The 14782-nt window shown below is 34.5% G+C and overlaps 1 protein-coding gene across 1 annotated transcript in view; it reads right to left on the minus strand.

The window, feature by feature from the left end:
• The window catches only part of STIM2 (stromal interaction molecule 2), a 134173-nt gene that overhangs the window by 15506 nt on the left and 103885 nt on the right, over positions 1–14782 (minus strand). The window contains exons 4-8 of the mRNA XM_053922454.2: positions 12245–12356; positions 8429–8544; positions 5143–5320; positions 4450–4627; positions 530–697 (exon numbers count right to left, since the gene is read on the minus strand). Of these exons, the coding sequence (XP_053778429.1) occupies positions 530–697; positions 4450–4627; positions 5143–5320; positions 8429–8544; positions 12245–12356 (752 nt within the window). The remainder of the gene's footprint in view (positions 1–529; positions 698–4449; positions 4628–5142; positions 5321–8428; positions 8545–12244; positions 12357–14782) is intronic.

The raw sequence follows: 14782 nt of genomic DNA on the forward strand, positions 1-14782 counted from the left end.
TAAAAGAAAAAAACATGCTTTCCCAACCCAAACAATATGATTCAAAACTTTGCTCTAGAAAATTTTTCTCTTGTTTCTGTGGTTCAGAAAGGCCAGAATTTTCTATTAAAACTAACCAAATAACATTATATCTTACTGCCATAGAGGTGTCAGTGAGTGAACTAAGCTTTTTTTTTTTTTTTTGCTACAAATCAGATTAAGACTTAATCTTATTTCACACAATTTAATAAAGTTGGACATTAATTTCTAAACTACTAACCTGTATCAGATATGAAGCAGCAACCTAGAGGAGAAAAGCTCTGTATAAAATATTTATTACAATGATAACAGGGATGATTTTTAAGTGACGTCATTCTGAAAGGTATACACCTCTCTAAATAACTTCACTGTACAACCTATGACCATGAGAATCAATTTATGCAATAAGTTCCAGCTCAAGAAAAGAAACTGCAATAACAAAAATTTATTCATATCCTTGTATTCCAACTAGTTAATCCTTCTAGAAATTTAATAAGTTTTGAAAGAGTACCTCATCCTTAGCAATAGCTAATTGCATTTCAGCATTTTGTCTTTTAATATTGTAGTACTGTACTTCTACTTCATGTGTTAACTGAAGCCATTTTTGAAGTGCATCTGGAACAGACCAGCTGCTTCTGAATTCAAATTCTTTTTCAGCCTTTTTTAAAGCCATTCGAACCTGGGCAGGAGGGAGAGAGACAGGAAGGGGAGGAAGAAGAGAGAGAAATTTCTTTTTTTTAAGATATTTAAATTAAAATTTTTTAAAGAATTTAAGATATTTTAGTACCCAAATTAAGAGTAAAACCCATTTTCATTACGCTCTTTGTAAACATTTTTTAAATCACAAAGTCTAAAACAATATATTTCTGACATTAAAACTAAAGCTGAAGTTTTAAGTGCATCTAAAAGTCACTAAGCAAAGTTGTAAAGCCAGAGGAGAGAGGGGACTTACATGTATCTCAAGCTGCAATATTTAGTTTTTATATTTTATTATAATCAAACTCACTAAGAGAGAAAAAATCCAGGGCATATAAAAACTAAAACTGACAATACTCCTCTCATAATGCATTATTTGTTTATAAAGTAGGATATGATTAAGTATCCAAAATAAGGTGACTATCTGGTCCAGTACCCTTTCTAATGTTCCCAGAAAGCCCTATTGTAGCTCCTTAACTACAAACTCACTTTTGCCACTCACTTTTATTTAATTCACTGCTTCTAATATACCAGAAAATAAAGTGCCAATTTTGGGAAGATTCTGAGTGAGAGTCTGTTTGACTTTTCCGGGAGAGACTATGCAGAGCCTTCAGTGTCGTTCTTGCAATGCCCTGGAGGGGAGTCGGTGCTTAGAGTGTGAGGTGGTGCTAACTGCTGAGGAAAATAGGAAATCACTCCTAAGGAAAGCATCACTGTGAGAAGGACAAAGCAGGAAGAGACAACCCATTCTAGAAATAATTCACTTAAACTACGAAGAGTTCAAGCTAAAGATAGGTAAAGATACATGATGGGATCTATGGAATTATGTACATACACACGCTCGGACCTTCGGACAGAATGATGAGTGAGCGACGGAGGATCCTGCTTCCTTCTGGAACACATAACTGCAAATTAATCTTCCTCCAGTTAAGTAAGGTGCCTAAAACTCTGCTCCTAAACTAACATGTAGAAGAGCGTTTGATCTGAAAACCCAACTCATCTAAGTAAGTTTTTGTTGTGTGCCTGATTAAACTAAGAAGAGTACTATACACAAACTTTTGACACAGAAATAGAAGGGCTGTCAGATCCTGTAAGAAAAATAATATGTAGGAAAGTATTTTTTAAAAGTCCAACATTTTTTTAAAGGTTCACAATGGACGACACTAAGTAAACAATTCAAAAAACAGATATTAAAAGCAAAGATAAGATAGATTACTTACTGAAAACAAATCCTAAGCAACATTTGCCTGACACAGTTCATTGTGCAATGTGCTTGGGATAATACTGTATTTAATAAGAAGTTTGGCTAAGCTATGTGGCATCCCTGCTAATCTCCCAGAAAGAGAGAATTTGAGCTTAGGTCCTGTGACATGCAGGTCTACATAATACCACACAGTGCAGGGCTGCAGGCCCTTCTTCTTACAAGATTTTAAAGCTAAGATCTCTATATAATTTTCATTGCCAAGGAAGTATACAGAGAATCTAAACAAATTTCACTCAAGTTTTTCTCTTTAATCATTAAGACATTCCTTAATGTTGTATCTACAAATTTATTACTTCTAAAAGAACTGAATAAACACATTTAAAACAAAATTGATATACTTCTAGCATAAACTGAGGCTTTACAGTGTTTTGACTGTCAAATAATTTCTCAAAAATTTTAAAATCCTGACCTTCTAATAATAGCAACCATTTTAACTATTTTCTGTTATTTTTCCTAAATTTATTATTTGACCTAATTCCAACCCTTAGTTTGAATTGCACTGTTATTTATTGGGGAATGGATGTAGTGAAAATTGAGTAATTAATAGTTTTTACAAATATGAACATTATTTTAAAATATATCATTTATATAATTTTTGTGTAAAACATCAGTAAGTAAAAACATGGTATCACAGAAATAGCCTAAACATCTGAAAGCCTGGCTTCTAGATTGAACTTTATTATTTACTACCTCTGAGACCGTCAGCAAGTTCTTCACTTTCTGAGGCTTACTGCTCCGTGTGTTTACGACGGGGGTACGACTTGCCCTGACTTTAGGCTTCATCAGACTTTAAGAACAAAATCATTTTATACGAAAAGAATTTACACAAAATATAAAGTGGTAGTATTATTCACCCAAAAGTTCTGGTTTAGTGAAAATAACCCTATATAACATATCCACGAGATTTTCCTGCATTCTAATTTTGAGAAGTTGATTATTCACCAGACAGAATATAGTAATGCTTCAAACTAGTGGAACTGTGGATCATGTGATGTTACACGTAAATTAATCTCCCAGTTAAACTTACCTTTGTCACTTAATAGTTGCGTGACCTACGGCAAGTTACTTAACTTCTTTACATATCTGTAAATGAGGATAATTTCTATGCATCGTGAAGATTAAAATTTAGGAGCAAACCACTTGCAATGTGTGTAGTAACACAAATAAATACTCATAAAATTGTCTTTCTTTGTTACTATAATCATGTTGGACAGAGTTCTTTTTAAATACCCATTTCTCTCCTTTAAACCATCTCTTACCGACTCAGGATCTCATTAGGATTAGTATGTCTGTACTGGGACATGCCATGGTAATTTAGGGTCTACGGAATGCAAGGACCCTAAGCAAAAAAATTGAGATGAGAATGTTAGTGATTCTTGGGTATCCTTTTATACTGTGTCTTCTCCCTCAATGTGAGGCAGTCACCTATAAGATACCACTCTCAGTTTCTATCTCTGAAGAGAATTCCTACTACTGCTTTCTGATTTGCACTATCAGAAAAACAGCTAACAAGCTTTTAATTTAGTAGTGAGAACAAACCAAAGATAGAAGTCTCAGTGGGAACAGGCAAGCAGTTCTCACAGGAGTAAAGGGCAAAATATCTAATTCTTGGACACAGTATAATTTTGGCTAGGCCTTTTTTCTTTCTTTCTTATTTTTTTTTTTAACTCCCTGTTCTTTACTATGTTCTCTCTGCAGAAGTTTTTGAGCAGGGTGCATGAAGAAATGTAGGAGGCCCCTAGAAGGTGGAAAAAGCAAGGAAACAGATTCTCTCCTGGGGCCTGCAGAAGGAATGCAATCCTCCGGACCTGTTTTAGACTCTGACTTCGAGAACTGGGAGATAATAAATATGTGTTGTTTTAAAGCCACTAAGCTTACGGTGATTTTTTTATAGCAGAAATAAAAAACTGATACATTTGCCTATAATCAACTTCTTTCAGCATCACCACCCAAAGGACTGTGCAATGCCTAAATGCCTATATCCCATCTTTAGTAAATTTGTAATGGAAGCAGATATTGGAAAGAATATCCTTTAGACAATCTCAGAGTTTTTAGCAGATTATATTCTAAAACCATTGATCAGGGCTCAAATGGATGCTCAATAGAGAGTCTTCACCTTTGCAGAGAAGTTTAACATGAGATATATTTTACCAGGTTACGATTGAGAACTGAAACATATTACAGGTGTTAAAATAAATTAAATAAATGCCTTAAATTTACTAAAGATAATTAACATGGCATGGAATAAGGTTTCATGGATGACAGACGTGATGGGAACTTTACCTTTCAGTTACTACTTTGTGATTTTGCTATGACGACTTTGAACAATGTAAACAATCTGAACAAATGATTCTTTGACTAACGAAAGATGAGTACACAATGGAATTAAATGTACGACACTGAACAAAACCAAAACACTCAGAATGGCAGTACAAATACCCTAACAAATACTTTTTGTAAAACATAAATACCTGTTCCAGTTCCTGCTCTGCATATTGACGTCTGCTCAATTCACTTTCAGCTCCCTCCCTTAGCTCTTTCAGCCGGCAAGCCTCCTCCTTCGCGTAATTGATTTCATCCATCATTATGCGCTCTAGATTTTGCTTTTCTACAGCAACATTTCTGTTTTCTTCCTGAGCCTTTTCAAGCCTTACAGAACAATAAAAATATAAATTCCTCACAAAAGTTGCCAAAATTTCATTTTGATTGAAATATAAATGTGTATCAAGCAAAAGGACACGTTTCAATCAAAATTTGCAGAATTTTCTATTAACCTTAAGTTTGGACAGTAAAAACATCCTGTAGCCTACTATACACCTATCTTGGTTATCTTGAATTCAAAACACAGGGGTAGCAGGGAAATACTCTTTAGCAAAGAGACTTTTAAGAAATACAGAATTATTTATATCATGTCAAAAATATAATTTAATTCCACATATAACTCCTCTTATATGAGATTCATTTCCACTGGTCTCTACCCATTTATTCCCTAGTGCATTACCTTCATAATAATCTGTTATTGTAACAATACAATGGTACTTTTATAAATGTGTGAAATGAAGTGTACATACATTTCTGATGTATGTACCAACCTAAATATAAGTGTGTATGCACACGCCCATAACACATCTTCACAAGACTTACAGTTTGTTTTACTTACTCACCTCTCCTGTAAGTCCATTAGACTTTGCTCTGCAGTTTGGAGACTCTCTAAGTCTTTCATCATTTTTGTAACATGTTCTTTTGATGTTTTATTCTGCGTGTAAGCAAACCAGCAACCCCCAACACCAATTACTATAGAAACTGTGAGGATAAAATCTTTCATCCAGTTATGAGGAGGGCCTATTAAGAGAATTAAAGATGGTTAAATTAATCTTTGAGTGCAACAGAATCTCAATATACAGAGACACTTCTTTAAAAATTAGGAGGCATCTAAAAATAAAACACAAAAATGTCCCTCCCATATAAAACCTCTAGCTTTTTAAAATCCTTCCTTCAAATAATCCATGTGCTTATTACAACTGTTTGATACACCAGACTACAGGAGAACAAAGATAAACCAACATGGATGGACGTAGCATGCACCGTCAGGGACAGGAGGTAGTAACAGAAGTCCTGCAGACCCCTGAAAAAGCAACAGCACTTCCCACCATGTACTGGGAATGGTCCTCTGGGTGAAGGAGTCATAAAGAATGTCGTCATTATCATTTCAACTCCTTTCCTTTAGTCAAGTTAGGCAGCTGTGATGTTTGGTAAACAAACTAGAATCCTAATCACTCACCAAGAACTATCTTCCTCAAGCATATAGCCATGTAATTAATTAAAATTAATCAGTGACTCTCAACCAAAGGTGACATCTTCCCCAGCAAACATTTGATAATTTTTTTTGTCACAACAGGGAGGAGAATGAAAGAGGTTGGGAAGAGCTGTTACTGGTGTCCAGCAGGTAGAGGCCAGGGATGTTGTTAAACATCCCACAATGCACAAGACAATCGTTTCCCTACTCACACCCATTGTACAAAAAATTACCTAGGAATTATCCAACCTAAAATGTGAATGATGCCACAGTTAGCAAACCATAGGTTAAATGACCATAACAATACTGTTTTAGAAGGCTGTTTGCCACAGACACCTAGGTTACCAGAGGGAAAGAAGAGGATCATCTTCTCTACCAAGCCAGGCAAAACAGTATCCCCCTGCATTGTTTCTAAGTAAGGAGTAAGGAGTGAGGAGCCAGGGCCTACCTACCATCTTCAGTGATACTAAACACAGAAACAACTAGTCAAATAATTTCCTAGTTTATTAGGAACTTTCTTAGGATTGTCAATACATACTCATTTTCAGGGAGCTCTCTGGAGGAAGACACAATGGTTTAACTAATAAAATGTATTATTTGCTCCAAAGAGATACCTGAAAAACTGCCTAACTGCCCAGAGCTCCAGCAGGAAGACATTTTGCATGTCTGATGAGATGAAGAACCCTACAGAAAGGTCAAGTTCCTATGCTTACAACTCCAGGGTCCGTGTATGTTTCTATAGTGTGTACATAGCATGCTCTATGCCACAGACCCTCAGGGTTGCATGTCTCCAGAGCACATGCCCTAACCTACAGTGAAAGAGGTGCACTACACAAGGAAAGTCTTAAAGTATTTATTTCTACTTCTGCTTCAGACTGAGAGGTTCAGCTCAGGCTCTAGTTCAAATATGAGGCCTCTTCAGGCTGAAATATAATCACCAGAAAACAGTAATAGGTGGGCAAGTCCCAAACTACAATATGTACCACAAACTAGCAAAGATTTTGGTGAGAATGCCTTTAAAATATATCTCTGCTCATTTAACAATGCTAGTTTTTTATAAATCTAACATGGGTGTTCCAACTATAGGGCTCATTCAAATAATAATTTTAAGACAAACACATTAAAAAGGTGTTTATTAAAACATTTATCTTCAACATTCTCTGAGACTCATTTGGATCCTTTTAAAGTAATAGTGATATAATGCTCTCCCTGAGTTAATAAAATGTAAATATTCCTGACCAAGATGTATAGAGAGACAAATTCCATATTATATACCATATTTTTTGGACCATAAGATGCACCTAGGTTTCAGAGGAGGAAAATAGGGGAAAAAAATTTTGAAGCAAAAAATGTGGTAAAATATTTAATAACATCCTTTAAAGCAGAAATTCTATAGCGAGCCAGGTAAGCTACACTCGAACTGTAAGACACACCCCCCATTTTCCTCCCAAATTTGGGGGGGAGGTACGTCTTATAGTCCGAAAAATATGGTAATTCCTGTTTTCACCAACCATTCACATGAAAAAATTAGAATCACACAGAAGACACCCCCAAGAGATTCAGTAGAAAACTTATGCAAGGGAAGGGTTAAAGAGGGTATCATCTCCGGGGAATGCTCGGCATTTCAGTAGTGTTCTATTTCCTAGGGTTTGTAATTTCCACCAACAGTGCATATCCACCAACCCTCACAAAGGGAAGCTCCAGCTGTTTCACCAGCTGCTCTTTCAGCCTGAGCCAAAAAAGAACCACCAGTGAAGTCGTGGAATCCATCCAACCACCCCAGTAAGCCCTTTTTTAGCAAAGCTACCCCCTAGATAGTATCACAGAAACCTGCATGTCTCCTAACTCCAAGAATGAAGGTAAAATAAACATTAGTTTCCTAATTTGTAATTTATGGAAGTCATTTTTCTTGTATTAATTTTGTTATTCTTTTTTGGCTACTGAAAAATGAAATAATTTCGCTAAAATGTGTACTCTTCAAATGATTTTCCCCAAAGCTTTCTGAAATTTGAAATTAAATGAAATAAGCATATGAAATTTTCCTTCTTAGAAAAGTATTCCTGTCAAATTAAAGAAATACAGTTTTATTTTCTTTATGAAAATGACAGAGCAATTTAACTGTTCCTCTTAAAACAACATAGGAACAACTCTCCGCCTCGTGCTTCTGCCAAGACAGTGCTACTTTGTAAATTTCAAAGTGGGTCTTTGTTTGTGATCTATATTGAAAAAGATATTTTCTTGGTGGTTAATGAAATCAAGTTAAGTTCCATTACTTCTTGCCTTCAAGATGGTTAGATTGCACCATTTTTTAAAGGTACAATCTTCTTCAGTAAACATCCAGCTATAATATTAACATTAAAACTGGCATAAAGAAACAAAGTTTTAAATATGGAAATTTAATTCTAATTTATCAACCAACATAGTTTTTACAACTTTTTACATCAGTAACCAGCTTTGAAAATTTCATGCTATATTTCAATGACCAAAATTCTCACCCTATAAATCTTGTTTAAAAACAGTATTAAATTTCTTTTACACTTAACAGATGATTCTTCTTAGTGCTCTACTACCTTCCTTACTTTTTCCTTCTTTAGATAACAAATAGATAATCTGATTATTCTTTTGCATCATATTCTGTGAGAGCAAATACTAACGTGTCAGAGGTCCAAACAAAACCACATCCAGTGCCTTGAGCTGAAGTTTTTGTCTGTGACTCCGGTCGCCAATTTTCAACTGAGAGATCATAAATGAAGGTTCATGTACTGCTATCCTGTTCATTTAAAAAACACACATTAAATGAAAATATTTCTAGTGTATAAATTTAAATATTTGAGCAATATATTCAATACTTTACATGTTAATAATTACTGTAAGACCTCACTCAAATGTGATTTAATATTTTATTACATGTATCCAAAACATTTTCAGTACAAACTTAGTTGTATAAACACTCCTGCATGTTAATAATTTAGTTCAGCTAGACTGATATTTTTGTTTTCTAAGGTTATTTTGTGTTATAACTTAATATGATCTTTTAATTTATTAAATTAAAAATATCTTATAATTATTAATTACCTGGCATCTTAGTGTCATTTCACAAAGTACAAGAAAATTATAAGTAATTTACTTAATGTCAATAGCAGACTTTTAAAAATAGTTCTCAATTTAGATTACTGCCTTTCTTTAAAATTATCTTAGAATTCTATACTTTAACAGTCTAATATTTAAACTGTTTAAAAATTAAACAAATCCACTGAAGTCATAAGTGGGAAGAAGTCGGCAGTAGTTGGGAAAGTAATTTGAAGGATTTATGTAATAAGAAGTACTGAACCATTTTATTAGCAATGAAAAAAGTATGTAGGGGGCCAAAACACAGGCAAAATAAGGAAATAAAATCACTTCAATTTGGACTCCAAATCCAAGTAGCCCAGTAGTCAACTAAGATTTCTTAACAACCAAGTATGATGCCAATAAAGATTTCATAACACAAAGTCTAATAACAATAATAATAAGAGTGTTAATAACAGTGACAATAAAAACAAGCATGCGCTATGTGCTGGGACCTGTGTCAAGGTAGTGAGAGGCTGAATAACTTGCCCAAGGTTACATAATTAGTAAGAGGTAAGGCAGAGATTCAGGCCCAAATATGGATGATTCCAATGACTGTGCCTGAACCACCACATTTTATTTAGGAAGGTATCAGAACCTCCGATTATGCAGAAGTTACAGGAACTCCTCTGAGGCTTCTATAAAACTTACTGAGTAAAGAGCTCTAACTTTCCCTTTACAACATGCCCTCATATTCTCCACAGGTACCTTACGTGTATGCCCCTGTTACTCCTTTAATATAATACTTGTCAAAGTCCTTGAAGGCAAAAACTATCTTAACTCTGTATCCCCAAATCTAGCATGGTGCTTGGCAAAGTAGATTCTTGACAAATGTTTGTATAATAGATAGATGAATGCATGGATGGATCATGAATGAATTCATAGCAATACTATCAATAGACTAATTTTAAGAAAGACAATGAGATGTAATAATAATAAAACTATATAACAGAATTTTATGCCAAGTTCAATATGAGCCCAGAGGTGGAAGTGATTTCAACTGAGCGGGTGAGGATGTCAGGGAAGTTGACAGAAGTCTGAAAGGAATGAGCAGGCATGTTATCAGGTGCAGAAAGCCTTAGTATAAGCTCTGGTGTAAGAATTACAGTATAGAAAATATACTACAGGGCTTAAGATAACCATTATAACTAACATAAAACTAACATAATTTTGGCTACCTATTTCAGAAGCAACAATATTTTAATGTCACAGAAAGGAAATAATGAATTGTTTTAGGCATGTGTACATCTGGAATGTGTAATACACTTTCTTATACAGTCTTATAAATAGCTCTTATATCTAGAACTATCCTACATAACTTACATGGTTGTTTGTGTTAATATTACCCCTTTAAACTGACGTGTCTAATTGTATTTCCATATATGAGGGGTTGGATGAAGGGTATTCCAGTTTCCCCTTCTCCTGCACTCAAGGAGACTCCAATGGGCTGACCTGAAAGCTTCTACATATATTAACCTTTCTTCCGTAAAAACATGTTCACTACTTTAAAAATTGATCTTTATTGATCCTGATAACTGTGTATTATCTCAACAATTCTACCAGAATTTGATGTAGCTCCAATACTCTCTATTTAATCAAAAGGAAAAAGTGGCTATAACATTTGCCTATCAGTAACTGAGTAGATCAAAAAACTGTGGTACATTTACACAAAAAAACACTACACAGAAGAAAGAAAGAAGCAAGTCCTACCCCTCACGGAGGCATGGATGGAACTGGAGAGCATTATGCTAAGTACAATAGGCCAGGCAGTGAAAGACTAATACCGTAAGATCTCACCTGTAAGTGGAACCTAATCAACAAAACAAACAATCGAGCAAAACAGAACCAGAGACATGGAAATAAAGAATTGACAGTGACTAGAGGGGAGGGTAATGGGGGAAAGAAGGGGAAGGGTCAAGGAACTTGTATAAAGCACCCATGGACAAACACAATGAGGGACAAGGATTGAATGTGGGAGGTGGGGGTGGGTAGGGCAGGACAGAGGAATGGGAGGAAAGTGGGGACAACTGTAATTGAACAACAATAAAAAAAAGAAACTCCCTGAAAGACAGCATAAGAAAAATATAATGGGTTCCTCATAACCAGGATAACATATACAACTCGCAAAACCCTAGTCCCATTTTAAGGCTCTATTATTTTTTGTTTTAACTTAGTAACTTGTCTTGTTTAAAAGCAAGAACTGCATCTTATTTAATTTTATCTTCCTTCCAGCATCTAGCTGCACCATGAACACAAAAGATACCCAATACACACTTGCTGAACTGACTCTTGCTCCCTGATTTCATCACTACAGCCATGTGCACAGTAAAATCAGAAATACTGATGTTGGTATTCAGAATACATTTAAGGAAAATATGAAAACTTTCGACTTGATCCAAAATACAAACTTCAAATCAACAGAAGCCACTTTTAAATAAGGTATGTAAGCAAACTGATGAGAAATACAATATACCTATTTCATCATATATAATGATTAGATAGTAAAAGGAGATTAGAGTCTTTGGTATCAAAAACAACCCAGGGAGAAATAAAACATAAGCAATCTTGTAAGGTCAAATTTTGGTAGAACTATATCAAATTTTAACATTTAAACCTTTCAAGATTATTAACAACTAACAGAGATTTAAAAAATGTAATTCAGAAAACTAGTAACAATAATTCTAGATATACAAAGGATAAATCAGCATCCTACACTCTGGTATCAGATCACCTGTATTCAAACACTACCTTGGGCAAAATGCTTAACGTCTGTCTGACTTGGTCTTTTTGATCTATAAAATGGGAATTAAGAATACATACTTCATTTTAACCATGAAGCTTAAATGAGATAATATAGAGTACCTCTATGTAATACATATTTAAAAATGGTTGCTATCATCTACATTTTGTTTATTAAACTTTATTTTTTAAGGTTTAACTTATGGCCAACTTAGTGGTTATTGGTGTGATTAAAAGAATGCCAGTTCAGAAGAATCTGTAAATTAATCTACTCAAAAAATCTTTTTATAAAGATGAATCTGTGTCAAATGAGTAAGTTTTTTATATTTACCAGGTTGGCCCTTTGATGTTATCTGAAAAAGGTATAGCTGGCCCACATTCTCATTCTCAAAATTACTTTTCTTGGGTATAAATTTTTTAAAGGTTGTTATTGTTTAGACATGAAAAAATGATTAAAACTTGCAAAAACTCATATCTTAAAAAATTAAAGAATAGATATATTTATAATATTTCCTTTGAGCTCTTAGTCACAGAAGTAACTTGTACATTTGGCAATGAAAAGTAACATGTAGCATATAATTCTCCATGAGTGGAAGAAATACATTTGGATAATAAAGACTCACCTGGGAAGTGTTGTTCCTTTGACATTATTATCTCTAAAATTCTTCTCATACTGGGGTAATTCAACAAATTCTATCAACCACTGAAGTGTGTCATCAAGGGTCCAATTATGAACTACAAGAGATAAATGGGGAAGGCATATTTTATATATTCCTGTTTAATGTATATAAACTATTTATATACATACACACACACACACACACATATATATACACACACACAAACACACACATATAATCACTATAACTTCAGAGGAAATAAAGATGTTAGATTCAATTTTTCAATTCAATCAACACTAAGTAATAAAATGGTATTAGCATTCTATGAGAGCTAAAAGCAATGAAGACACACCTCCAATCCTTAAGGGCATACAATTACAACTGAGAAAACACATAAAGGAGACAAAATACTTGCATAGTTAATTATAAAATAAGCATGTATGTAAAGTTTGTGCAGGATGAAACAATCCATTATTTCCCTGAATGTAGGAAACTTACTATATATATATATATTCATCATTCTTTCCACATAATACAATAAACCTTCTAAGTATCAGGTTCTACTCTAAGTACTGGGAATATGGCAATAAACAAGATGAATAAAACCACTGCCCTCATGGAGCATAAATTATTTTGGGAGTGAGAAGGAGGAATTCATGAAAGAAAGAGGAAAAGCGGGTGCAGATTTCAGGTAGTCATCAGCTATTAAGAAAGGAAAGAGGGAAAGATGTCAGGATGAACGTCTCTAAAAAGCTGTTATCTAAATTGAGACCTAAAAATTGCAAGGAGTCAACATTATGCTGATCTGGATAAAAAATATATCAAACGAAAGGAAAAGTTAAAGTAAAGGCCTTAAGATAGAAATGAACGTTGGCCATGGTTTAGACATAGAAAGAAAGTACTCAAAAAGTCCAGATCATAAAAGGATTTTCAAAAATTCTGGAATCTTTTCCCATTTCAATAAGATGGTAAGGATAAAATAATCTAGGTTGTTAAAATATAAGTCTTCAAAATGTGAATAATGGATTGTAGGAAACAAAACAGAAACAGCGAGAAATAGGAGACCATTCCTTATATATCTGTCCAAGCAAAAGAGGCTACTGTCTTGAACTATGGTGCTGGTAGAGAATATGGTGACATGTGGTCAGACTCAGGACACATTCTGGGAATAATGCTGTCAGGTGGGCTGATAACATGGATGGGGGTTGACAGCTAGAAGAAAGCACCAAAAAAGTAGAGAGGGTGGTGCCATTAACTTAAATAGGAAAGAATGGTGGGAACAGACTGGAGAAGCAAGTAGCGGCAGGTGGCAGAGATCAAAATTCTGTTTAGACATGTTATGTTTAAAGTAGGTGTCATATATTTAAGTGTAGAAAACAGAATCCATCAGACATACAAGTCTGAAGCTTAGGAGAGGGTGAGGTTAGGAACAGAGATATAAATTGGGAGTGATCAGCATACAGATTGGACTGAGTGAAGATAGCTATTAATAGCTAATAACCCTAATGATTTCTAACAGACTGACCCCAAATCATGAAGAAAATGATAGCCAGCATCTCTGCTCCTGGTCACTGAGTTTGAATTAAGCTTTCTATTCATATATGCACTTTTTCCTTTAAGCCTTAAAAAAAAAAATACGAGGCACTAACATGATTAGCTTCACATTGGAGATGAGAAACTGAGTAGTTAGTGAGATCAAAATAGTCAGTAGCAAGACTAAATTCGAACCCAGGCAACCAACCTCAGGACCTGACTCTGTGCTACCCTGAGAGCAATAATATTGATTAATAGTAGAGATATAAACAAGCAGTTAAATATGGGAAGCAACTCTGATATTTTTGTTTGAAGAGTATAAAGGACGGTGAGAGTTTATCCAAAGGAAAGGATGCAGGTACACTTAAAAAAATGAAGGGGTGCATATTATCTGTATTTAATTTGAGTATTTTGGAAAACAAAGTGCTTATATACCACAGAAAGGGTCAAAGGAAAGTGAAGAAAACAAGTGAGCAATAAAGGCAGATCTGGGAATCCATCTGTGTAAAAATAAATCCGAGAAAAGATCTTGCTGGTAAACTACAAATTATTAATTCATTTTTACGAAATTAATTTTTCACAATATGCCTTTTCATTATTTAGAGAAAAAGCTTAACTAAAAATTAACATAAACTCACTGAAAATTGCATATGGTAATTGATAATTTTATATTGGGACAAAGCTTTGACTATTTCTTTTATGTTCTCTCCTGCATGTGTTCCTGCCATAAACTTGGACATGTGCCTGGGGCTGCTGTATCAATGTAGCCAAATAACTTAGAATATCAGCCAAAGATTCAGGCCCTGGGTACCTCCCACTAAATTTAATACGTTCAAAGTAGCCTCTTTACTCTTTTTTTTTCTTTTAGCCCCTTTACTCTTAAGTTTCTTCCTATTCAAGATGAGCTGCCTTGAGCATTACCCTGTCTTGACTGCCAAGAAACCAGCAGTGCAGCTGCACTTCACAAAAACCTCAGCCGAGAAAACAGGATTCTCTGTCACTTCGAGG

The sequence above is a fragment of the Desmodus rotundus genome, chromosome 4 (assembly GCF_022682495.2).
Source record: "Desmodus rotundus isolate HL8 chromosome 4, HLdesRot8A.1, whole genome shotgun sequence".
NCBI lineage: Eukaryota > Metazoa > Chordata > Mammalia > Chiroptera > Phyllostomidae > Desmodus > Desmodus rotundus.